Source organism: Sylvia atricapilla, chromosome 3, assembly GCF_009819655.1.
Source record: "Sylvia atricapilla isolate bSylAtr1 chromosome 3, bSylAtr1.pri, whole genome shotgun sequence".
Lineage (NCBI taxonomy): Eukaryota > Metazoa > Chordata > Aves > Passeriformes > Sylviidae > Sylvia > Sylvia atricapilla.
This window is the reverse complement of record NC_089142.1, coordinates 12,227,445-12,253,684: the sequence shown is the minus strand read 5'-3', so window position 1 is coordinate 12,253,684 and position 26,240 is coordinate 12,227,445. Positions and strand designations below refer to the sequence as shown.

Genomic DNA, 26,240 nt, shown 5'->3' with positions numbered 1-26,240 from the left:
GCCTAGACAAAGCAATCTGTCCAACACTCCTAAAAACCAAGCAGTATCTGTTTGGTAAGAATGGGTCAGAGACTTAATCTGTACATATATCTGAAAAAACATGCAAAACATTAACAGAAGACTGTAAGTTAACCCGCTCCTGGGCCAACAACAAGTTAAATTGATTCCATTCAATATATTTGCCAAGTCCTCCACCACTTGCAAACACGTGACTTCATGTCCAAGTCTAGCCAAGACAATGATGCACAGTGTCTCTCACTGGAAACATCACCTTTTTTCAGTTATTATACTGCTAGTTTTAAAAAAGGATCCCTTTGATCAGCTGACACAGCACACTTAACTCACAGTTGGGAGAATCTCAGAAATATGTGCCTAAATCCTATTGTCAACACAGCAAGAATTAAAAGAAAAATAAAAAGCTCTTTCTAAATAAAGCTGATTAAAAGAGATGTGACTTTTCCTTCTAGACTTACTTTTCTCTGGTACAGTTCCTCTGGAGTTGTGGACCTTAAGCTGACAAGGCGGAAATTCTTTGTAATAGTACGTGGTCGTTTCCGCGGAGGAGCAAATCGTTCCATTTCTGTCACAAAGTACAGGCCTTGCTTTAGGTAGCTGAAATATCTGTCCTTAGCAGAAGTTTCCTCATCTGAGTCCGAGTCATCTTCTCCCTCATCTTCATCACCAGGTCTGCTCTCCAAGCGCAGTCTTTTTGGAACAAGTTTCACCTCACACTGCACAGAAAACACGAACAAGAAGCATCCACCTAGTACACATAAACTGGTTTAGTAAGAACGGAGTACATCTGCACTTCCAGGACTTCAAATTTCAAAATCAACACCCTTCCCCACCTCTCTCCTTTAAATCCTTTGTTTCTCAGTTTGCTTAACCTGTTCCACAAATCCTGACTGCATCTGTCTTCTGGATCTGAGGCTTCATCCCTCACCTACTAAAGTGAAGGCCTTTCAGTCACCTGCCTTACACTATTCCTCCTGCACCAGCCAAGACAGGGCAGAACAGTCGAGACATCTTCCCATGCTTTCTATAGCTTATTGAAGCATACAGGAGTGTTTTCAACTCTCAGCTATTCAAACAAGGTTTTCTGATCAACGCAATCCCAGACTATATCATTAGGCTGTAGTATGCCAGTCACTGGCTGTATATATTATTTCCAGAATAATACAACTTTCCAAAAGCATACACGTAAGCTTTGGTGTGTACCGAGATTTTCTGATTCTAATGTTAACCTTTGATTAAGATTTTTAAGACCTATTTCAATATAAGCTTTAGAAAAAAGTAATTTTCTCCATTTCTAAGAAAATTACTGATTAACTTTATTATATTTTACTCTCTTCTGGAATCCTACTAAAAATAAATAGGCGTATTTCTTACATGGCTCTGCCTTTATTGTGTTCCTCATGTCTAATTGAAATGCGTTCACTCTATGAGCCAGATGGTTCAAAATGGAAGAGAGATGGTTGCAGTGCTCTTCAGGTGTACTAACATACAAGGCAAGGTTATTGTTAATGTAAATTCTTTCCTGTTGCAAGGTTCCTCTCATTGAGACTCAACCTTCCAGGCGTTTTGTTTCTACTCCCCACAAGTAATTTATTGTTTTATCTTAGAACAGTTTTTCTTAGAACAGTTAAGCTGCAGCAAGTTCAGAAACTCTCTGTAAAACCCATCTACAGATACGGAAGCAGAATCACTTTTCCTATTAGTAGTTATATCTTATATTTTAACCCCCGTACCTTAGGATCACATACAAAAAAGCTAACTGTTACACTGCATTCCAAAAGGATGCCTGCTTGTGCACACTGCTCACCTCCAGACTCAGAAATCCTCCATCATGAGCCGAAGTGACCTGGGGAGAACTCTCAAACCACTCGCACGCCTTTCCCAGCAGGTTCCTTAATGTCTTCACTGATGACACTGTCAATGCACCAGAGCAGCGAGCAAGGATGACAGAATTATCTGCCCACCAATTTACATCTATCAATGGGTAATAGGATTCTTTATCTAAAATAAGAATGTACCATATAAAGAAAGATAATGTTAAACCTCAGGTAAGAGCAAAGGAGACTTCCATTATGAAGAAATACGGTCTAATCTAACAGATATTTATTGTTGTTTTTGCAACCTTGATTCATTAAGTTGTATTTTATATCAATTATCTTTTACTAAACCATTTTTGTATTAAAGCTGTGGAGAACAAAAAAAAGTCACTTAATTACAAATACAATGTATATAAATTATTTGGACAAGTTTCACAGTAAACTGATTTACTTGCAAGAAAAGTGGCAGATCTTTGATAAAGATCTACTTCATTACCTATCAGGCCATCCTCAGCCTAGCAACAAACCTACTACTAATGAAAATCAGAAAGGGCTACACTGCTTTTGAGGACAAGTAAACTATCAACATATTTCAAGAGGAGATTGTTAGGAATATTAAACTAAAAAAACATATAAACAAAGAAGTCTCTAGGACTGAGGATGGAAGCTGTGCATTTCCAGACACTGTATTGATTATGGTAACTGGGTGTTGGGATAAAATGTTCATCAGAGAGTGGGCTCACTTTCCATTCCTCTGATGAAAATAACCTTTCCCCAAACAGCACTAAGAAACAAGTCAAATTATTCCTTTTTTAATAGTGCTTAATCAGCAGCCAACCTATGAAGGTCAGATGAATTAACCCAAAGACAGAATCAGCAAGGAAAATATTACACAAAAACAGGAATCTTCTAATAATATAGATGGGTACAAGCAGCAGCAGATGGATCATAAAATTGCTATTGATGTTTGCACTCTTGGAACAGCCATGCAACAACCAGGTGCTAAATGGCTGCACAGACAGGCCTGAACTTTTGGAATACAATAGAGAGTGATGAGATAAATCCAGTCAGAGGAAAATTGCTTCAGAATTGTTTTTAGAATTTTAAACTGATATCTTTAAAATACAGTAGCTTTCAAGATTTATTAGACATTCATAGGAAGAAAAAATGAAATCCCATGCTAATATCAACTTCTTTATGGCTCTAAAAGCATTCCTAAGAGAGAATCTGAAAAAAAACTATTACAACACTCATTTAGCTATGCCATGCTACAAATTCAAATAATGCAATCTTGGCAACCTGACTGAGATTTAATTAAGCCATTTCAGCCTTCATATATTTGCATTACTATTTTAAACTACACAGTGATATGAAATAATGATCTAACTGTACTGCATACCTTTTATTTTCTTTCTTTTTTCACTAGAGAGTCTCCAGTCCGGGTTAAGCTCATCATAACCTGGCTAAAAAAATTATAATCAAGTAAATCTTTGTAACAAAGAACCTGTTTATTTAATCAGTTGCTGACCCACTCATTTTTCCATTAAAATTCTCCCTATAAATTCAAACTTTTCTCAAGCATAAACATACAACTGCTGCAGTACAAAAAAAAAAAACAAAAAAACCAAAACCACAAGTCATGGCCTGACCAGCTTTAAACAGTAGTCATACCCTAATGGCTTCTGAAATAAAAGTGCTCCAGCAATCAAAAGCCAAGGGTTTGCTTTTCATGTCTATACATAGGACTGCAGGCACATAAAATAATCTCCAAAAGAGTGTGTGTAAGCGGTCTTGGGTGACATTCTAGCAAAGTTTTTTAAGTATTTTCCCCAGCTATTTTCAGAATTATAAAGCCTCTTTCAAGACTAGTGCAAGAAAAGAAGCAACATTATTAATTGTTGCATTGCAAAGTTTAGAATTACGTTGCAGTGCTGCTAATTTAAACGTGATTTAGCAGTGACAGAAATCCTGCCCCCAAGTGCAATGCAGTGGAAGTACAGGAAGCTGAAATAACTAAAGCACAGCTGGGTCATGCAGGTGGTGTTTTTCAGACTTGATTTTTCAGTAGAAGGAGGAGAGTCTACTAATGAAAAGTAAACATGAGGCCACTCTAAGTTAATTTAACACACATTATGAAAGTACACATTATACTTGGACACCAGTTTCACCTGTAAAAAAAAATCTGAGCACAGTCAAGCACTAAATATTTCTTTAAATAATCCTCACTGAATTACAAAGTCCCAAATGCTCCTTCAGAATACATATTCATTATTGCTAAAAAGAAAGAAAAAATACAACTCACTATAAGCATACTGGAGCAAAATTTGTCTGATGTGTATATTATAAACAGAGATAAACTGATGTGCATATTTAGACACACAACACTTATCCCAACACTACAGCAGAATTTCTTTGACTTTTTTTTCCATTTGTTTTGGTTGCAGTTTAAAAATGCTTTTCTAACTAAGCTTGAAATTGTATTTTGACCCCATTTGTTTACCCTGTTTGGAACTGATATGGGTTTATGTCTCATAGGTTTCGAGAGCACTTCAAGTGAAGTCTTTTTTTATCTATTAGTCAAGAAATTAATGGGAGGAAAATCAGAACACTTCAGGTACTAGTGTGCATCGTTTCAGATTTTCACTTTTCACAATGCATTTCCCCATTAAAATGAACTTTTATTATTCTTTTCTTTGAAAACTAATTAGCTTTAAATTACCAGCATTCAAATTCCCCCAAGTCACATAAAAGTTTGCCAGTGTCTGAGCAATTCCTAATGTAAGTTCCTCTACTTAGTTTTACAAACAATTCCTGTAGAAAGCATTGTACTTAACAGCAACTTGATTAAGAAAATATTCTACAGCATCACCTGGAACCAGGTATCGTAAATTTTGAGGGAGGAATAGAATACACTGAGACATCCAGGAGAATTTAGTTTCAACCACTGAAACAAATTTATATATGTTAGCCTCCACTTCTCTTCTATAAAGGCATTTCAGTCTAATGGCATTGTGGTCTAATTCTAACAGCCTTACCTACTTGGCACCAAAATGCCTCATGAAAAATTCATTGCAGTATAATTGGTTCTTTTTCTTAATTTTTCAAGTTTACAGTTTATGGGTATAACATAGAAAGATTAGTATAGGGCTCTTGAAAACATGGAGCTGACTGGGAAGCTAGTATGCAGCTAACACATCCAAACTCCTCTCATCTCCTACAAAAACACACTTCCAGAGGAGTAAGATATATAATCCAAGTTTCTAGACATGTACATTCTTCTTACCTGAGCAGTTTGGTCCCATTCTCCTTGTTGTCTGAGAGATGGAATAGACCAGATCGTCAGTTTTCCTGAGAAATGAATAGCTGCCAAAAGAGCTCCATCAGGAGAAAGATTCATCTTGAAAACTCCATCCTGCCAAACATGACATCCAAGCAAATACAAACATTATAAAAATATACACCACGGAACACCCAAAAAAATACCTCAGTGTATTTTTTTGTTTCTATTTTAGGGAAACAAAAAATTGTACAGTCTTCCACTCTGAAAAGTTAACATGACTTAAATTAAAAACAAACAAAAAATCCCTTCTTCTAAAAGAAAAAGATAAGAGATCAGGTGTGGTATGGAAGAGTAAAACCAACCTGCAAAAAGGAACACTACCTTAGCATGAACAAATCTTGAGAAATGTTAACTTCTGTATCAAGTTGTTATATGGCAAATAAAACCTGAAGTGCAGCATTCCTAAGAGAACACCCTGACAGCAACGCAGAGCTACTTGGAGAGAAAACTGCAGGTCATTCTCTGCACTGAAAAACCATTCAGCAGCCTCAGTTTCTACTATCCTGACTCTCTGGTCCACCCAAGGAAGACTATTACCAAACCACACCTTAGTACAGCTCTTTCTCCCTGGGAGCAAACTTCTGGGTGGCATTATTACAAATCAAATTCTTAAACTAAAGGAAAAAAAAAAAAAAAAGGGAATACAAGAAACATTGACATTAAGAGATCGTGGAGGAGCACATTGTTCATTTCAGGACACTGAATCAGAATCCAAGAATCTCTTGAGTGACAACAGACAAGTAGTAACATAGTGAGTATCAGATTAAGTCCATAGAGATAAAGTAATTCAACATCTGTAAGTTAACTTCATCAAGGCTTTAAAAATTCTCATGGATTAAGCTCTCCTTCAGCTCTGGATACCTTAAGAGGCAGAACACACTTCTAACAAAATATCTCCTTAAGGATTCACAAAATCCTGCACACTTACAACTGGATCTGTATGCTATTTCCACAAGACACTCTAAATACACACTTACATTTTAAACTCAAATGAATAGCAATTTCTGAAAATACATTTTAGATTTATTCACCCCTCTCCGAAGAAAACTCTACATTTTCAGAAAGACCATTCAGTTCTTCAAGTGTCCTGTCTTCCCTCAAAGACAACAGGATGCTGATTCCCAAAAATTACATTGTTCATAAAATTCCATTTTGTTAGTTCACTTTCAAAATAGTTTTAAAAAGGATTCATAGTTAAAATTGCCCAAGTTTGCAGCTGACCAATTTTTAGGCCAGGACCTCCCCTCTCAGAAAATACACAACATAAATGAAACACAGAAAGGTTAGTTGACATGCATCAATTCAGAAGTTTTAATGGCTTTTCTACAGAATGTTACTGCTAGGTATTATTTGAAGATAAAAATATTCCTTTCAGGTCAATGTGTTTGTTTGGACTAGGGTTTTTGTTTAAATACCATTTTTATTTTATTTCCTAGGGTTTTTTAAGTTCTAGGTATGCCACAGAAGCAATAACAATCAAGAAATCTGTTTACTGTTGTACGGTGGTTTGCAGCTGTTGAGAGCACTCCTTAACTCCATGTCTAAAATGTGTTTTTAATTGAAAAGGAGAGCATTAAGGGGCTTTTTAAATCCATTAAGAATTATTTATATTAGAAAATATTCATATTCTCTGACTATATTCTTAGGCAGCTGGAACACAGCACTTTCAACTGTAGTCTACCCAGGAACTTTATATGCCTTCTAATGGCAATTCCCTCTTTCAAATCAATTTGCATGCACAAAGGACAAAGAACAAAAGATTGTTAAAGGACCTAGAAACAGAGCTAAAATAAATAACCCATTCAGATAACTGATCTGTGGTATACATCACAGATCTTGAAAGGAGGTAAATGTTTACTCAGAAGTCAGTAATAATTCTCTGGCTGTGAGATTTAGTTATCGGGTGGCCATTAACACACTTAAATTTATCACCCAAGCCCTCTTATCTATAAAAATTAATCAGTCCTTTGCCAAAGCAGACAATGCTGCCTCCATAAACAGCTCATCAGCTTAAGGGAACAGGAAAACAAGATGTTAAGAAACTCAGCAGGCTGGCGCTTCACATTTTTTAAGTGTCACTTAACAACACTAAGAATCAAGTCCCAGTGTAGCCAGTAGTAATATACAAGTCCTCTAGCTGCTGTGTCTGTCATATTGTGACCCTTGTGTTAATTTCACACTAGGAATAAAAACTCTACCTTACATACTTAAGCCATAATCTCTGAAATTGTACCAAAACATTCAAAGATGAATAAGCCTCCACATTTCTTCATTAATTTAGGACTGGCAAGTGCAATGAAGTTGAAGTTTAGTATAGCTACATGCAGTACAAGCTTTTCAGCAAATAAAGCTTAAGTCAGCTTTAGCATTTTCAGCAAAGGAAATAAAACCTCTCCCTGTTCCACCCTTGAGAAAGATTCAGAAAGATTTGTTTTCCTTTTCCAGTCAAGCAGGCAACTTCTTTTAACCAGTCATTCAAAACATCCCAAAAACTATTAAGGTCGTTTCTAACTCAGATCAGCCATTTTTTCTCTCAGGACACAGTGAAGGTGGTAGAAGACTATTTACTGTTCTTTCCTTGTAAAGCAAAAGAAGGGATAACAAACTTTTCAACAAGAGAAAGGAGGATAGAAAAAGAAATTAAACCAAGGCTACATATGATGAGTAGACAAGAGATAAGAAAAAGAAGTGCAGTACTGCATGGGAAGTTCCTAAGGCATGAAGAAAGCCATGAGCACTGTGTACAACATCTTAGAAATATAGAAAGCACACACCTACACCTCAGCATGACATTCAAGATTTAACACCAATTCAGGGCAGAGGAGAACACAAGGTCCATACCCAGAGTTTGTCAAGAATAAGTTGACTCTGATCAGCAGTTTCACTAGGTTTACATGCATCCTAGGAGTAGAAGCCTGACCCCTAATAAACTTTTGAAGCTACTTAGCAAAACGTTTCCATAGTATCTCAGATTGTAAAAATAAAGTCATTGTGTCTGCCTTATTTAGGCCATGAATGATTAGTTTGAATCCACCCATCTTTTCTTCCCCACATGGTGTGAAAACTATGGGCAAAGGATTTTTTGTTGTTTTCTAGTAGGATAGGTGTAGTGCAGAAGGCCGAGTTTTGTTCTTATTCTTTATTTCTTGGGCATATATTTGAGACTCACCACAATCTACCTTCCTCTTGTAGAATATATAATGCATCTAACATGGTCTGACTATCATATTCATTAACAAACAATTAGGTGGCCTCTTATACCTTCTTTTTTAAATAAGGGTTTACATTTAATATTGAACTCTACATCTCTAGACCTGTTCCTGAAACCCAGCAATTCAAGCTTCAGCAAATGACCTAACTGGATTTTTAAGAAAGTCAAATAAGTGGCAAGCTACTCTATTTAATGCTAAAGCTCTTTGATTAATTTAATAGAATGTTAATTCCTAAGTTGCATGAATTAAAACATACTTTCAGACAGTCTCTTAGGTAGTTATAAATGGACAATTATGCTAGTAAAATACATTCCTGAGGTAGACCTAGATCTTAATACCTGTTCTGTTCCTCGCTTGCTGTAAAATCTTAAATTCATAATCCTTAATAATCCTCTTCTCTTTGCCTGTAAGAACAGAAACAAATTATACAGTGAAAAACAATCTCATACACTGTCTTATGTACCAAATATTAAGTCATACTTAAAATACTAAACTCTGCAAGATTCTTTAGAGGCTCTGCAGAAAGACCTTGATGAATCAGAGAGATGGGCAATCACCAACTGTATGAAGTTTAACAACGCCAAGTGCCAGATCATGTTATTTGGGGCAACCCTGGCTGTGTGCACAGAATGAGGGGCTGGAGAGCAGCACAGGGGAAAAGGACCTGGGGGTCCTGGTGAACAGTGAGTTGAATGAGTCAGCAGTGCTATAATATATGAAAGGGATTAAGATTAGATTAGTGTGTCCAAAGGAGGTGTCCTGGGTTGTAGTTTAGGATGTATTCTATCACCACCTTCAGTTAATGGCCCATCAATGCCTTTTGCATGACTCATAGATAACTCCCAGAGGGAGTTATCTCTCTTTAATGAGCCATCAAGGACCTCCTGTATGACTCACCATCCCATTGTGAGATGCTCCGCCCATGGGGAGCAGCCACGGATTTGGGACAGTAGAAGCAGCGTGCACCCACTGGATTCCCAGAGAACTGGAGTTACCAGACCTTTCTACGAGATCACTGCTTCGGGAAGACCACCTCGTCTGGACTGCTTCCATCACCCTGCTCAGGTTGTATTCTGACTCCGTCAGTGGTTTTTCTTTTTGTATTGTTGCATCTATTTTATTTTTTTTTCTTTTCTTCTCATTAAATTGTATTTCTGACTTAGAGCCTCTCACTTGGTTTGTTTTCAAACCACAACAGGAGGCATCACAAGGATGGTGAAGGGCCTTGAGGGGAAGTGGAATGAGGGGTGACTGAGGTCACTTTGTCTGTTCATCCTGGAGGAGACTGAGGGGAGACCTCACTGCAGTTACAACCTGCTCATGAGGGGGAGAGGAGGGGCAGACACTGATCTCTGCTCTGTAGTGGCCAAGGACAGGACCTGAGGGAATGGCCTGAAGTTGTGTCAGGGGAAGTTTAGGTTGGATATTAGGAAAAGGTTCTTCACCCAGAGGGTGGTTGGGCACTGAACAGGCTCCCCAGGGGTGTGGTCACAGCACCAGCCTGACAGAGCTCAAGGAGCATTTGGACAGTGCTCTTGGGCACATGGTGTGACTCAGGGTGTCCTGAGCAGGGTCAGGAGTTGGACTTGATGATCTTTGTGGGTCTCTTCCAACTCAGCATATTCTATGATGTTACCATTTTTAAACTGACATAAGACTGCCTATTTTAAAATAATGCAAGCATAATAAAATCCAGTTTGTATAATTCTGTCTACTTCAGTAGATATATAACATGTCACAGAAAAGCATTACTCATTTACAATTAAATTAACAACTCGCTTGTAATACTAAGCAATACCTATGTAAAAGTAAACACTGGAATTTATATTGTAAATGGATTTCAGCATAACCAAGCTGTTACCAAATCAAACATTTACTTCTACTAGAAGCAAAAGAAATCAAGAGCCAGAATTAAACTGAAACATTTATATTCAAGTGTGCTGCCTTTTGTTCTGAAGTAATAGAAGAACAAACTGTAATTTTTTTCCAACAAAGACAGGTAACATATCCCAATGTACAACTAAGAGCAAAAAATATTGTAGCTTGGAAATTTACAGACTCCTTTCTTCTTGTTTTTGGATTTAAACCACAAGTGATAATTAAGAACCTATAGTTTAAATCATACTACAGAAAAAACAAAGACAGACAGATGCTGTGGGGAAAAAGATTACTGTTTAGACATACACATCATAGCTTAGAAAACAGCAAAACATCACATTAAATTCATCTTTCATAAAGAGATAGTTATTGAGCTTCCATATTCCAGATGACAATATTCATCCAGTAAAATGAGGACATATGCTTACTGTTCTAACATCATCTTCATAACTAGTGACTTGTTTGTAATGGGGAGAGCCTGACAGAATTCTCCAAGCAGATATCCCACAACCAGATGCTTTAGATACTCCATCTTCATCTGTTTCACAGCCTCCCACAAGGAGAAGTCTGTAAAATATATAAAGACGTATTATGATTTCATATACCACCACATTTTTTTGTTTTCTTATGTCTACAGTAGTTTGCTTAGAGTAACAAAAGGCTAAATATACCAAGACACTTAACAGCCACAGTAAACTTTGTCTGTGAATGAATACCCTGAAATTCTAAAAAATACTTCAATATTGTTCAAGTAACATTGGTTATTTGTATGTATACCTATTCATTCTCATCTCTAGCTTTCCAGGTAAGTCATAATTCCCAACATCTAAAATAAAATAAGTCTGGCACCAATTTTGAGTTTCCCCCTTACCCTCAAAAATGATAAAAAATTACTGCTTAAGCATATGACAAGTTCTCATCATTCTGTTTAAGCATCAGATTGCCATTTATTCAGATGTAGTACAAAAGCTACTTCTCTTTCACCGAAGAACTGAACACAGTAAGGTTTGTCAATTTGTAGGCCTGACATTTCTGGGTCTGAGAGATTTTAGCCTGCTAGCAGCTGCTAACTTTTCCCCAAGGAAATATTTCTCAAGAAAACTTCTCAAAACAATCTTGGCAAACCACTATCCTTTCTCAAAACATTCTTTCTCCAGGTAGTGTTTTGCTGTTTCTCTAGTTAACCAATGAGATTAGAGAGGTGTTGTTCCTATTCACCAATCATGTTAAGTCTGTATTGGAACATCTTATAAAAGCTAATAAGAATTAGACAATAAAACCTTTTTTCTATTCTTTGCCTTCTGAAATATTTGGAGTGTCTCATCTTTCTTTAGTGTCCTACGACATCAATTCTGTTTTCTAGCCCCACTGTACCAATCATACACATAATAATTTTGTTACAAACCATATGTGGCATTCTATAAACTTTTACCTAAGTCTTATAATTATTGCTGATCACCACTGAACTGTATCAAAGTATTTGCCCTTGAAGCCCTTTCACCTTATTAACAAGCCCTTCTATATTTAACTACTGACTGCTTCGATGAAAACTTGGAGAATAGGTGTCTAAGTTTGTTTGGAAGCATCACTGCAATGAATCACCCACCAAAAGGTAAAAAAGTATCTAGAAAAAAAGGTAAAACTGTAGGAGCCCAAAGCTCCGGCCTGGGAATACTCCATTATCCCTTTCCCAAGGCCACACCATTCCAAAAGTGCTCTGCCCCCAGCAGCAGCTGCCACTCACACAGCACAGCTCTGGCCACTGGGGATGGCAAAACTACACCTGCAAAAGTCAAATGAAAGAATAAAGGAAAAAAAAAAATTCCTTCCACATTAAATCTTCTATAAGACATCAGTAAAACTTATTTAGTATTCCCAGGTCTCCTGCTAGTCACACATGTACAGCAGGATGATTTTGTACCATGTATGAATAACAGAATCACATCATCAGTTAGTCTGGAAAAGAACCTCTGAGATCATCATGCCTAACCTGTGACCAAACACTACCATGTAAACTAGACCAGCTCAAGGGATGGTGACTACACCACCTCCTTGGACAGTCCAGCCTAATCACCCTTAATGTGAAGAAGTTTCTCGTGATGTCCAACCTAAAACTCCCTTGGGACAGCTTAAGCCTCATTTTCTATGTCTTCCTGGCTCCTTGGGAGAGGAGGTTGACCCCCACCTGGCTACAACTAACTTTCAGGTAGTTGTAGAAAGTGGTAAGATCTCTCTTGAGAGTAATGCTTAAAGTTCTTAAGAGCTTTGGCTATTCTGCAGTGTAAAGAATGGCCTAGGCAGGAAAACAGAAGTCACTTCCACGAAAAACTGCAATGAAAGACATGAACATGAGAAAACCTAATTTTTTTTTCTTGCAGAGGTGTTCTACACAGAGCGCAGCCAGCATGCAAGTTTGTGCAGCTGTTTCCAGGCTTCATTTCTAGATTCTTAAAGATCTACACACTTCTGGGACCATCTGAGGACTCCAGAGAGCACCAGTAGACTCGTGGCAAATCTTTGAGGAATTTCACAATGCCTATCATTGCCAGGAAGAAATAGCTAGCAAGCTTTAGAAGCTTTGAGCAGGATCTGAAAGTTGTTCCTAATCAAAGGGTGCTTTGAGCTTTTGTTCCAGATGGGCACCTGATTAAGAGGGGCCAGGAGTCCTTCCAATAACTCCTGGAAAAAGACCTATGTAAACGCCAGGCCTAGAGTGCAGCATTTCGCAGAAAATGACAGCCAGAACCTGTCTCTGTTCTAAACAATCACAGTGATGTGCTGCCAGGCTCAGTCTCCAGCACCCTCTGGAGCAGCTCTCCAGCACCTTAGAGCTCTTAACACAGACCATTACATGCTCCTAAGGGTGGACATAGATGTGCATGTTTTGACTGCAGTGACATGGCTCCAAGCACCCTGCTCTAGCTGACCCTGAGGTGAAGGGGAATGGATTGGATGATCTCCAAGAGTTCCTCCAGTCTCAAAATCTGGCTGCTTTTGCAGTACCTCAATTGTACTCCACTCCTTAGGTTTGTACAAACCAGTACAGATAACCAGTGTAACATCAGTCTTGAGAAAAAGCTCAGTTGAGGCATCCAAGAAAAATTTGATAAGCCCTTCTTTACTTAGCAATTTTGGTAGAGAAAAATTTAAATAAATCTGAAACCCTATAAAATTCCTTCATCACAAGCCCTTCATTGCAAACTTTAGGCTTTAATATCCAACATTTTTCTGTAGCAATTGCAGATAATTCAGAAATAAGATATGCAGCTCCAGATTAAGATATCAAAACAAAAGCAGCTGTTTGGATTTGAGTTTACAAAGAGCTCACACTGAAGCAGACATTTAAGTTTTGTCAACTAAAATGCACCATAAATCCTGTCCTAGATGAAAAGGGGATCACGTGAGAGCACCAACATTAGGTATATAAATTAAAGTATATAATACTTTTCTAAAACAATAAAAGTCATTATTGGATTTTTTTTCCAAAGCTATCGCTTCACACTTTCCTACAGATTCAGAAACATTCCCTGTTGACATATTCTCTTGGCAATTATCATACACCTAGTTGAAAAAATTAAGTAAATTAAGTTCTTAACTGCTATTTTATTGCACTATAATGGGTCATGAGCAAATATACAGTAATACAGTAATGCATTAAGTCAAGCCTTACAAGCAGTGAAGAGAGATCAGTATCATTTCATCTGAGATTATCAGATCATCTGAGATTAAACGAAACGCAAAAAAGCACAAAATGACAAAGCCGAACTTGTTTTAAGTGATCAGAGTTCACATTATTGAAAATTAAAAATTCTAAATTTCTCAGTGCCCAGGGCTCCAACACACCTTGAACACATCAACGATTTACTTTAATACATAAATTTGAAGTAGTTGGGTTCAAGCCCTTCTAGGGTTTTCTGGGATAACAAAAAAATTTCAACAAGGCATTCTACTCACGAGTTTAGAATTCGCCAGTGTCAAATTTACAAGCTTTCTACCAGAGACTAAATTCAAAACAGAAAAGACTTGCCTCCATCCGGGGCAAAACACTGGTTCTTTTGTTTTCCCTGCATTTCATCCAATTTTGCATTCTTTCACATATTAATTTTTCTAAGTTTCTTTTAACTTACTAAGCCACTAAACTGGCTGCACATAGCAGAAAACACTACAACCATTAACCTTGGTCTGATCAAAGGAAACAATGGGTTGTTTCCTGGTCATGTAGTGCTAACCAAAGCTCCATAACCCATAACTATTACTTCAAAACTGTAAATTTACTATGCTGAGTATTAATTATGTGAAATCACTAAATATTATTTAGGTGGAAAGAAAAAGCCATACACAAAATTAATCTCTCAAAATAATAAGCTAGAAGAACATTAGAACTCATTAATAATATTTTTTCCTAAGATAGATATGACAGCTCACTTAACACTGAAGAATCAGAACAAGTTCTTTCAACAGTAAGTTTCTTCTGGTATTCTATAGCCAAGCTTAATCTCCATTTAAAACAACATAGTGCCATAACACTGCACTGAAAGATTCAATCCTAGCAGATCTAATAGAAGAAAGATACCTAAAACAAAGTTTAGTTCCTTTAGTTCCTTCTCCCTGAAATAGAAACAGAGTTGCTGAGTTTATCTTGCTGCATAACAAATCTAAAAAAGTAGACACATTTTAGCATAAGTGATAGGGTAACCAGGTCCTATTCCAACACTGGGTTCAAGAGCAAGCAGGCAGTCAGCCCTCATTTCAAGTCCAATTTCTGCACTTAACAGGTTACTCATAGAGAAAGCACATCACAAGAGAACTCCAAATACCACAGCTTGGAAGTTCAAATCAGAACACTGGGGAAAATAGGCTGGCCAAAAAGTCCAGCAATCAACTCCAGATAGAGAAATAAAATTTAAAAAAAAAAAAAAAAAAAAAAAAAGAAAGAAAAAAAAAACCAAAAAAAAAAAACAAAAACAAAAACAAAAACAAAAAAAAAAAAAAAAAAAAAAAAAAAAAAAAAAAAAAAAAAAAAAAAAAAACCTCCAACAACAACAACCTTCTAACAACCAAACTTATACTTCAACCTTTACACATCTTTCATCAAATTCACAAAACTCTTTTAAAGCTATCTCTGGCATTTTAAAAAATGCATGGTGCTTATGCAAGGTACACAAACAGAAAAGGACATAACTTTAGTAATAGAATAATGAAAGTCAAGTGAGATGAACGTCATCGTTTCTCTTTCACAGTAGAAAGAGACATGACTTATTACTACTGATGCACTAAATAGCAATTTTAGAATAGATTTTTCTCCCCCTCCCTATCCAACACACTTCAATGCTTATTTTGCCACTTTTTGTTCATCATTTATGTACCAATGTCAGGCAGCAAACAGAACACTTACCTGTGACCAGGATGATAAATTACAGTTGTTATCCCATGGGCGTAGTGGCTGCTAAAGCTGAAGCTATGACTTTCCTGAAAGCTTTGATTTGTTCCAACACTAAGTATGCCAGGAAAAAAAAAATACATGCATTAGTTCAGATTTATCTTCTTTAAAGAGTAGAAAGATTTCCTTTGAAGTTCACTGTGCCACCTCAAAGCAAGTCAAAATTTATGCTTACCTTACAAGGTAACTTCTCAGTTCTCCACGATAATTAACAACAAGGAGTTCAGCTGACCACTGGGCACTTGCTTTGTATTCTAGAAAGATCAATCCAGCAATAGCGTAGCTCAGATCGCCTGGAAAACTTGCTGTCTTTACCCAAAAATTAAGCAGACATTGGGAGAGAAAGAGGATTTTAAAAAAGTGTCTTTGTTACTGAAACAACCAGAAAGTTAAATTAACTATATCGTGTTTAAAAAAAAAGTTTCATCGTTTGTATTACAAATGAAATGCATTTTCTTTTATCTTGATTTTAAAGAAATCTTATTAGTATAAAGTTTCCCAAGACAATATACTGAGGAAATACACTTGAGCCACCTTCACAAACCAGTTCAATAAACCCTTTGAACATATAACATAGGAAATATATTGTGTGGGACCTGTCACCAACAATTATCTACTATTGTACACCACGCAAAGTACTCTGGCAGCAATATTTCTCCATTTACAATTTGACTCTGCATACGAAGTGCAGCTTTATAATCTATTACTACAAATCGTGGTGATTCCATACTTTCACTGCCTGATGCACCTACAGATCTACCACAATTCCAAGACAGATGTAAAATATGACCTTTGTGCCACTGTAAGGGCTACTTACAAAACATGACTTTTGTTGATGGATGTATTATAGTGGAACTTTTTATGGTCTATTTCTGCGCGGTATTCATAGTGTAAAGCATTTATAACAAACTAAGCCATGATTTGAAAAAGGCCAAAGAGTAGAAGTTATACATGATCCTTAGAAACTGTCCTCCTATATTTGTATTTAACCCAAGAGAGTACATACCGGTGCAATGACCAAAAGCTCGCTACCCATCAGGTCAAACACTCTGACTGTTCCACTGCTTTCAGCATAAGCAAGTAATGTACAATCGTGACTCCATGCCACCCTCCTCCACTGAGGATTAGGATCCTTTTGCACTGTGAAAAATGAATAAAATTATTAATAAAAGCAAAAAGTAAATACAATCCCTTAAACAGAACAAAAAGTCAATTGCATCAAAAAAAATGCAGGGGGCCTACCAGCATTACAAGCTTATCTCAGAGAAGTATAAAAAAAAGAAAAACCATGTATGTCTCCCAGAGCCATTAATTCTAATTATCATTTCATTTCAGATTCAGGTTTCATATATTAATCATCAGAGAAAGAAGTGGCAGAGGGCGGGTAACAGAACTAGTTACAAAGCAAAACTATTAAGAGATTCTTTCCAATGATTTTAGGAAGTTGTATCACTATCATTAAAGTAAACCAACACCACCATTTAGCAATGTATGAATAAAATCAAACCATGATGACACTAAGCAATGATTAAGGATAAGTATTGCCATACCTTGACATTTTCCAACTATAGACACAAAGTCATCTTTTGCAGACCTACAGAAAAAAGATTCCTATGAATTTAGATATAAAAAACCCCACTACTCAATTTTCTGTAACAGAACTAGAAAAATATTCCAAGTGCACAATACAAACCCTCTAACTACTTGTTCAAAAGAGCAGATAGTTACTTCCACCCTTAGGCAGCTATAGTAACTAATGATAGTATTTTAGAGATACTCCTCCAACTGCATAAATATCAACATCCCTCACTTATTTGTAATGCTGTACAAAATAGGACAGCATCATTTCAGTGCTTCATATAACTTCAGAAAAAAAAAAAACCCTAGTCAGTATTCTCTAGGTTACAATTTTAGAAACAATGCAAGAATATAGTTACATTAATACAGTTGAAACACAAGATTTATTTTATAGTCTTTAAACTGACGTTTATGGTGCTCACACCACTTTTGATTGAACAATTTTCATACACTTGCTTCTTTTACATATAAATGGAAGGTCTGACCTTCTAGCAAATGGATTTTTGTGAAGCAAGTAAACATACTCAATCAAGATCTGTTCTACAGCTAAATGTGCTCCTGAACTGGCGAAGGAGGGCTTGTTGTTAAGAGAGCACAAGAAAAGGGAAAGCATCAGCCTTTGCAGCAATCCACACCACTTGTAAAGCAAGGTGAAGTATTATACATGCTAGCTACTCCACAGAGAAGAACACTAGATACTAGCTCCTTGTCCCATTTATTAGGGGAGAATTTCTAGAGGGGGCAGAAAGGCAGAGGTTAGAAAGACCATGATCTGTACTGAGTATTTTTGAGAATTTTGATCGTTTTTCTTTCACATCTTGCAAACAGAGAGAGAGATACAGATATATACTTATACAAACAACATCTATTATAATTGGAGGGGTCAAGGACAATTTATGTTCGGTTTGGGTGGGGTTTTTTTAATGGGGGCTGGCTGAGAACTAAAAAGAAGCAGGTTTCTGCTTTTATGATCATTCCATGGGTACATTTCATAATATATAACACTGCAAAACAAACAAAAAGTATTGCTAGCAAATTATCAGAAACACTATCTCAGAACTCCACAGCTGAAGTAACAGACAATGTTGAGTTACCTGATTTCCACACATTGGTCTTGAACAACTGCCAGCAATTTACCATTGCTGAAAGAAAAAACAGATGTAAAAGCTCATTTGAAGTCCGCTCCTTAGAGAATGTACATCAGAGCCCTGGGTGCTTTTGTCCATGGTTAGATAGAAATTGCCTCATTTATAAACTTAAAAAAAATTGAATGGGAAATATGCATTTTTATTAAAAAATAAAATATCCATGCTATGATATTTCTTCCATTTCACAGAAATTTATCTGCCACTCTTCCAGTAGCACTAAGAAAACAGATGTCTAAAATCCCACTGCATAGGAGGTCAGTCAGATGTTCCTTACAGATAATTTTACAACAGCAAGGTACAAAACTGTGTATTGCTTTCTCTGGCATAAACAACTATCATAATTCAGTAAGTTATGTGTCTTTGCATACAAAATAAACTAAAACCTTCCCTACTACCTTCATGTAATCATGTCACTGAACCATTTTTCTGTGCATACTTGTGCTTACTTTTAAAAGCCAGTGATCCCACTGATGTTGCTAAAATTCCTGCAGAACAGCTGGTTCTAGCCTTGGAACTGTCACTTCTCTGTTTATGCAACAACCAACAAGTCTTGAGGGTATGCATTCACTTTCCACAAATATAAATTGCTTATTTAAAAATTATATATCCTGACAAGTTGTAAGTCATTAATCAACTGACTTCAGGACCTGAATTTGAAAATGACTGCACTGCAAGCCACTTTGCCTCAAAAGCTAGACAGATATTCAGCCCTGAGTGAGAGGTGCACTAACTGAAGGGAAGCAGGTAGGAGCCCCACGTAGCACACTGAGGCCACCTGTGAGAGCCTCCAGGATTCCTCTTGACCAGAAAGAATAACACACCTTTAGCACAGTATCAGCTCAGCATGGCTACCAATGGGGATGGTGGGGGCAGCAGAGGAAGCATTAATACACTCACTCCTGTCAGAAGTGGCAAAGCACGGCAGCTGTTACCTTGCAAGTACGAGGTGCCAGTTGATCTGCTTACTAACCAGGCGAACCAGTCCAGCGGGCAGAGAAAACTTTGCAGGGCTGAAATACCAAAACCATTAGGCTAAATCAGAACACACAGTGAACAAATGCAGTACCTGAGATACACACATCAGACAACTCAGCTTCAAGGCAATGATCAATTACCTCAGAGGGTTTGCAACTGAACATGAAACAACACTGCACCCTGCCAACGACAAATGCTAACAACAGCCTTGTTTTTACTAACAGAACAAAACTGCATACTAAGGAAACTGATCATTTATTTATCACTCTTTATACTCTGGTCACCAGCCAGTTTTGGTACACCTATTAAAAGAAGAACACCAGTAAACAGCAGTGGGAACCAAGATGATCAGGGGACTGGAGTACTTGCCCTACAATGAATTAGATGCTGTGCAATTGTACTTATTTAGCCTGAAGAAGAGCAGGCTTCAGGATGATAGAACAGCAGCTTTCTGATTGATACCTAGGAGATTACCAGGAAGATGGGAGCAACAGAGGTGTATGGCACAAACACAAGAAACTATGATCAACCCTTTGTAAGACTTGGAAGTGCTGGGGTAACAGCTGGACTTGATGATTGTAAAGGTCCTACCCAACCCAAACGTCTCTGTAATTCCAAAACCAAGGAGGTTCCAAGCTGACATTTAAATGAGTTTTTTTCATCATGAAGAAAGTCAGGCACTTGAACAGGTTGACTAGAGAGTCTGGGTTCTCCATCCTTTAACCTTTCCAAGACTTAGCTGGACAGACCCTCAAGGAACCAGTCAGAATTCAGTGTTCTCCTGCTTTCAGTGGGACTTTAAACTAGAGGCCTCCCAAGCTCCCACCAAAACTCTTCTATCAAATACATGAAAACAGCAACTAGAATAAATTTTAAAAGCTTGAAATTAGCTTTTAAATATAACTACAGGAGGGAGGGAATTCTGTCTACAAATGAATCTACATGACAGTATGGTGCCCATAAACATCACCCCCTCATGGGAAAAGGGTGGGGGGGAGTAAGCGCACAAAAATGATGTACAAAACTAGCAATAGGGAAAACAGCATTCCCTGCCAAATTCAAGTACAGTACTGTTTCACAGGAAATCATATCAATGTCCCTTTCCATGTAACTCAAAACAAAAAGATCATCCATCCTTTAAACGGGGAAACTGATGTCTTCAAACCTGCTAAGTGGTATAACCACAGAGCTGAAATTTTCCAGAAACATTACATTTACCCCAATATATTTCTGGGACCATTTAATCAAACTTTTTGAATCAAAACTTAAATTTATAAATGGCATGAGTGCTGCTCAAGAAGTTATCAAGCTTTTTGTATGAGTCTGAATTGTGAAAGAAAAAAAAGTTCAAAATTATTACTCCAAAGGAAGCAAACCCTGTCGTGCCATCATATCTGTCGCTGACACTGAAGAAAACAAACCACAATAGCTTCCCTTGCAGTATTTCATCTGGGAGTAGAGAGGACAAATATGTGTTTGGAGAAATCTGTTTCTCCAAACAGCAAGGTTACTTCAGCTTCTGATAAATGTACAAAATCAAACTAGTACATACCAGTCTTTTTCTGTTTAGGCTTCAGATGCAACTCAAGCAGCTACAACTCAATTTATGAAAAGAGGCTATTCTAAGCGTTGCTTGGCCAATACTCTAAACAAGCGTTCAATTTTACTCCCATTAAGAATTACCTTCCATCAAATCAAAAAGCTATTAAAATATTACCACAAATTAAAAAATTAAACAGTATTCTTGTAAGACCTACCTGTACCAGATGTACCGAAGCAAAAGCAATGCAGGACCTACAACGGAAAGAGGTAAAAATTACATCTCTAACCCTCCAGCTTACTGCACGGGGAATGTCAAATTCCCATTAAAGAAAAAAGTATTGAGGAAAAAATCCTTTATATTTGGCCTATGAATTCTTATGTTAGAATAAATGCAAATGGCAAATAAAAAACAAACTAAACAAACAAACAAACAAAAAACCCCCAAACCACTGCACATTTTTTGAAATTCTAAAAGAAATTCCTATTGGATGAAAATACAGCTCAGTGACTGCCACTTTATTTATGCAATGTAATATCATCAGAATGTAAAACTTCCTTATAGAACTAACTAGCAAACAGCCCAGTGCAAGAGATGTTAAGAGATGGAAAAAAAAGGCTCAACTACAGTTTGCAAAACACAGAGCTTGCTAACTTCTAAGATGTATGGTTCACTAGTTTGTCCCAACAAACTAAAGAAAACAAGAATGCTCAAAAAATTGACAGAAAAAGTCAAAATGTCATAAAAAACACAGCCATGCTCATAATCAGAAAACACATCCTGCATTCTATTTCCATTACACTAGGCACTCTAAAGGGCAGAAATTGTAAAATTTACAAGTAATCAACATAGTCTTAGAAGTCATGAATGTAAGAACAAGTCATATTTACCTGCAATTGCTCTAGTGATGATAAATGATGCACCATGTTTTCTGTTGCCTCTTGGCTGCAATTACAACAATAATCATCAGACAGCATGTCACACATTTTAACTTAATACAATACTTAATGCAATATTCATACATAATTCACTGATTAAATCTAAGTTGGCTCCTAGCCTTCAAGTTCTTTATGTATTTTCTATTACTCACTACTTCATATAATGTCTACTTTAACTGCGTAAGCTAAAACAGGCTATACTGCCAAATAATTTAAATGCCAAAATGCAATAAACAAAATGTGCTACAGATTGTCTATTGATTCAGCTTTGCCTCAATCTTTGGTTAGCAACAAAAGACATTGACTTCTGATTATGTTCTCCTGCAAGCTATTATAAATCATTCTTTTTATGCCAAATAAATGCCACAATAACTGCTGGGCATTACAGATCAAAGTACTTGGTGTGCAACATATTATGCTAATATCTAAGTGCTAAGCTACCTAAAGATTGCTCATGAAAGTTTCAGAAACTTCAAGGAAAAAAAACAATTTCTGAAAAAAATTCCACTCTTTTTACATCAATTTGTACTACGTAACATGGCCACTCAGATAACCACCTCTACTCCTCACCATGTCACACAGTCTTTCCACCTGCCCTGCTCTACTTAAGGCAAAGGGAGCAAATACAGTCACTATACAAACGAAAGCACTCTCTGAACACAGAAAAACACAGATGTATATTCTTATCTATAAGAGGAGATAAAATTATTTGTCAGTGAGAAGCAGAAAAAAAATACAAAACTGAGAAGAGAACAAGGATAACCAATAAGGAAGGATCAACCAACAAATTCTCAAAAAAAAGCAATCACGCTTATACCTTTCTAATAGAAATACTAGAGCATCACAAATTTAGCATGAGTAGGCAATGACTGAATTTTCTCTTCCATTCAATATATAACACATAGAGCAAAATTCTATTTATCTGAAATATTCAGACCTCACCAAGTTACAAAGCAGTAAACACTGAAAGACAAACAAATTTATCAAATTTTGGAACATGTCTGTGCTCAAGAAACAATATTTGACCTCCCAAATTTATATTATGGAAGTAAAGATTAGTTTTCTAGGCAAAGTTTGCAATTCATAAAGAGTCTTTCAAGTAACCAGGCTGTCTCACAGCACGTAAGAAGCAAACATAGCTGTACTAATAGATAACATCCCACATTCAGATTGATTAGCCAGGAAATAACAAGGCATTACAGTAAAACAGTGAGAACATAAACTATTTCTTACAGCTACCCTAGTACCTCATGGAGAACTGCAATTTCCTAGGGACCTTAAAACCAGAACTTGTTAAAAGTTTTTTGACTATGAGGAAGCTCTCAGTAAAAAACATTTCTTAAAGTTGCTTATATCTCTTCAGAATTTTTTTAATATTTTAAGTGTCTACCCCTGAATCTAAACTACAGGCTGCTCTTCCACACATCTTAAACACTTTGCAAAACTGATTTATTTCCTGATGACCTGAATTTTACTTTTTATACCATATTCTTATCATTTCAGCAATAGCAATGTTCTCAAAGAGTGCATTATATACAATGGCACCACTATCCTGAGTACAGACTGCTTGATTTCCACGCCACTCTCTTCTCTGGTACAGTCAATTCCTTCACAAATAACTGCTATAACCCCTCTGCTCTTCCTCTTCTTCTCCCCAAAGAATTCTTACTGGAAAGTTCAGTATAAGTGAATGACAATCCTGAAAAGAATTAAAATTACAGCAAATTTGGGCATTCAATCTAAGAGATCCATGCCAGTTTTATCAATGTCTTGAATTGTCTTTTTATTTATCAATGTCTTGAAAATCATCTTCATGATTTTACATCTTCATCATAAGACTCATCTTCCAATAATTAAAGCTGTAAGTTCTAGTAGTCTGCAATTAAAAATTGATCATCCCAAATGAAGTAACAGAAAAATAAAGTCAATAAAGACCTTTGAAAGTTTAAGGTCCAGCTTTGTATCCTAGATTACTAGCCTAGGAAGACATTTATTTCCCAGTGCAGCATTCAACTTCCTTTCCCTTTCTACCATTCCTTGCAAAAGATTCAGTTCTAAAAGAAAGTAGGGTAGGAGTTTTTTCGGAAAAGTGTGAAAAAAACAGGATTAAAAGAGAGAGATGTCCTAAAGGGAAAGTCACAATCACCCAAGTAATATCTCTGTTAAGGCATCTTCAGGCAAAAACTGACTCATACTGACAAAATAATCTGTCTGTCCATGATTGTCAGTGTAAAATCAATTTCCCATTAAAATCGTAAAAAGGCTATCAGAAGTGCCCTTGAATACTGACAGTTTCCAAAAAGAATGTAAACCCAAGCAAGCCATACAGCATAATATTTTCAAGCCTTCCAACTTCTGCTATTGAAAACAGGTATTATCTTAAAAATAATGTAAACAGGCAAGAAATATCAAGTTTAAAATAACCAGCACCATCTACTTAAGCTGGCAAGCAGAATTCAATAATACTTAGAAATTCTGACTACCAGAGCATATGAGTACCCTCAGAGTACAGTCACTTTAAAGTGATATCCCCACATGCTGCCACTAAAGGGAGGTGTCATCTCACTGACACGCTGTTCACAGCCTCCTGGGTACCTACAGGGGTACTAGAAGGGCCACTTAACAAAAGGAGATGAAACAACACAATTGTTTCTCAGACTAATCAGTTCTTTAATCAACTTGCCAGATAATTTCAAGAACACTAATGGCATCAGAAAAGACAGTTGTCAGAAATGTGCCCCCTTAACATGGCTGCAGAAAAAACAGTCTCTGTCATCATATCTAAGTCCTCCTCATGGTTTGCAACAGGAAAATTGTTTCCATATGTTACTAAAAACAAAGACTATATACTATTTTTTTCAAAACACAGTTAAATTAAAATAGGTGCAACTATCAATTCATCTGTACAAATAACCTATTAAGTTAGTAATTGGAAATACTGCAATTGTATTTTCCAAACACCCATAGCTGTTGCTGCAACTGAGAAAAATGACGAAGAGCAACAACAACAACAAAAAAATCTATCTGATAAATGAAAACCTGTACTTTTGAGCACGGCTCTAAGTATTTTTTAACAGGTACCTTCTTCCACTAGTCATGTTTTTACATCTTTTCTGTCCAGTTGTTCTCATAAAGCGTAAAACTTTGTCAAAACGCGCCCATTAACAACTTCCAGTGGGAAATGCATTAAAAACTTCAATGGGCTTAAAAGTAACTACAAGAAAGAAATAAAACCACATTGCTTGCATCGCCTATATCCAAGTCAGACCAGAGCAGACACAGAGGTAGCAAGCTCAGCACATTGCAGAGGAAAACATGAAAAAGGAAAGATGAAAGAGCTTCTCAGCTTTTCCGGTGACCCGGGAAAGAAGAACAGCTAGAAATAACTAAAACCCTGCAGTACAAAAAGTGTTTTCCGATTTCTTAAGCGTTGGAATCCATTTGTGTGCATTGTGGACATAAGGCGAAATATTTTTTTCCTTTTACCCCACTCCTGCAAATACAGACACAGCTATAGTGATACAGGATCCACAGAGAGGATCTAATTTTCCTCACACAAGGCAAACTCAAAGAAGGTCCTATTTTTATCAGAACAGATTGCACAGCTCTCCGTACAGCAGTTTCCGGAGATGAGACCTGGACTTCATTCACTATAGCTTCCCTTGTGTCAGCTCAACAGTAAAACCCGATACACGCCGTTCAGTAAGCAAGAGGCACTTCAGGGCACCCCAGGCGGCACAAGCCAGGGTGGGAATTAAGTGACACGAAGGCACAAGGGGACGATGGCCGCACGGAGACCCTGCGTGCCCGCCACGAGCAGCACAGCCATCCCTCTGAGCCTCCCCTCAGACACCTGCTCATCCCCGCAGCCCCCGGGGCGCCTCCGCGTCCCCGCCCGCGCCAACGTGGCCGGTCCCCTCCCCCGCCCGCAGCCGCGCCGGGGCCGCACGCACCTGCACCTCCGTCTCCGGAGGCCACTCGGTGTTGACCAGCAGGTCGTACAGGATGTTCTCCTCCCCGTCCTCCGCCTGCTCTCCGGCGCCAGCCATGCCGCGCTGCCGGGGCTCCCAGCCGCTGTCCCCGCCGGCAGCGGCCATGCCGGGCCGGGCCGTCCCGCCCTCCCCGCGCCGACACGGCGACGGCGGCCGGCGGGGGCCAAACCGCGCCGCTTTAACCGCGCGGCGCCGGCGCTCGGGGCTGGGAGCGGCCGGTGCCGGCGGGACTTCGGTGTGTGGGTTAAGCCATTAGGTAATAGGGGCGAAAAATGGATAAAATAACAAAAGGGAGATTTGTCGCATGGTGTTCTTCCAACTTTAATAGTGTTACGTAGGACTTGTAAATGTTTCAGTTCTACAAGTT

At 37.6% G+C, this 26,240-nt stretch overlaps 1 protein-coding gene across 1 annotated transcript in view; it reads right to left on the bottom strand.

Annotated features, from left to right (window-relative positions):
- Positions 1-26,054, bottom strand: part of NBAS (NBAS subunit of NRZ tethering complex) — a 161,165-nt gene extending 135,111 nt beyond the window's left edge. Inside the window, exons 1-15 of the mRNA XM_066314779.1 lie at positions 25,835-26,054; positions 21,834-21,888; positions 21,161-21,197; positions 19,361-19,438; positions 18,375-18,422; positions 17,253-17,296; positions 16,709-16,842; positions 15,878-16,011; positions 15,658-15,756; positions 10,691-10,829; positions 8,723-8,788; positions 5,116-5,244; positions 3,232-3,295; positions 1,823-2,016; positions 474-731 (exon numbers count right to left, since the gene is read on the bottom strand). Of these exons, the coding sequence (XP_066170876.1) occupies positions 474-731; positions 1,823-2,016; positions 3,232-3,295; positions 5,116-5,244; positions 8,723-8,788; positions 10,691-10,829; positions 15,658-15,756; positions 15,878-16,011; positions 16,709-16,842; positions 17,253-17,296; positions 18,375-18,422; positions 19,361-19,438; positions 21,161-21,197; positions 21,834-21,888; positions 25,835-25,978 (1,623 nt within the window). The 5' untranslated portion in view covers positions 25,979-26,054. The remainder of the gene's footprint in view (positions 1-473; positions 732-1,822; positions 2,017-3,231; positions 3,296-5,115; positions 5,245-8,722; positions 8,789-10,690; positions 10,830-15,657; positions 15,757-15,877; positions 16,012-16,708; positions 16,843-17,252; positions 17,297-18,374; positions 18,423-19,360; positions 19,439-21,160; positions 21,198-21,833; positions 21,889-25,834) is intronic.
- Between the last annotated feature and the right edge of the window lie 186 nt (positions 26,055-26,240).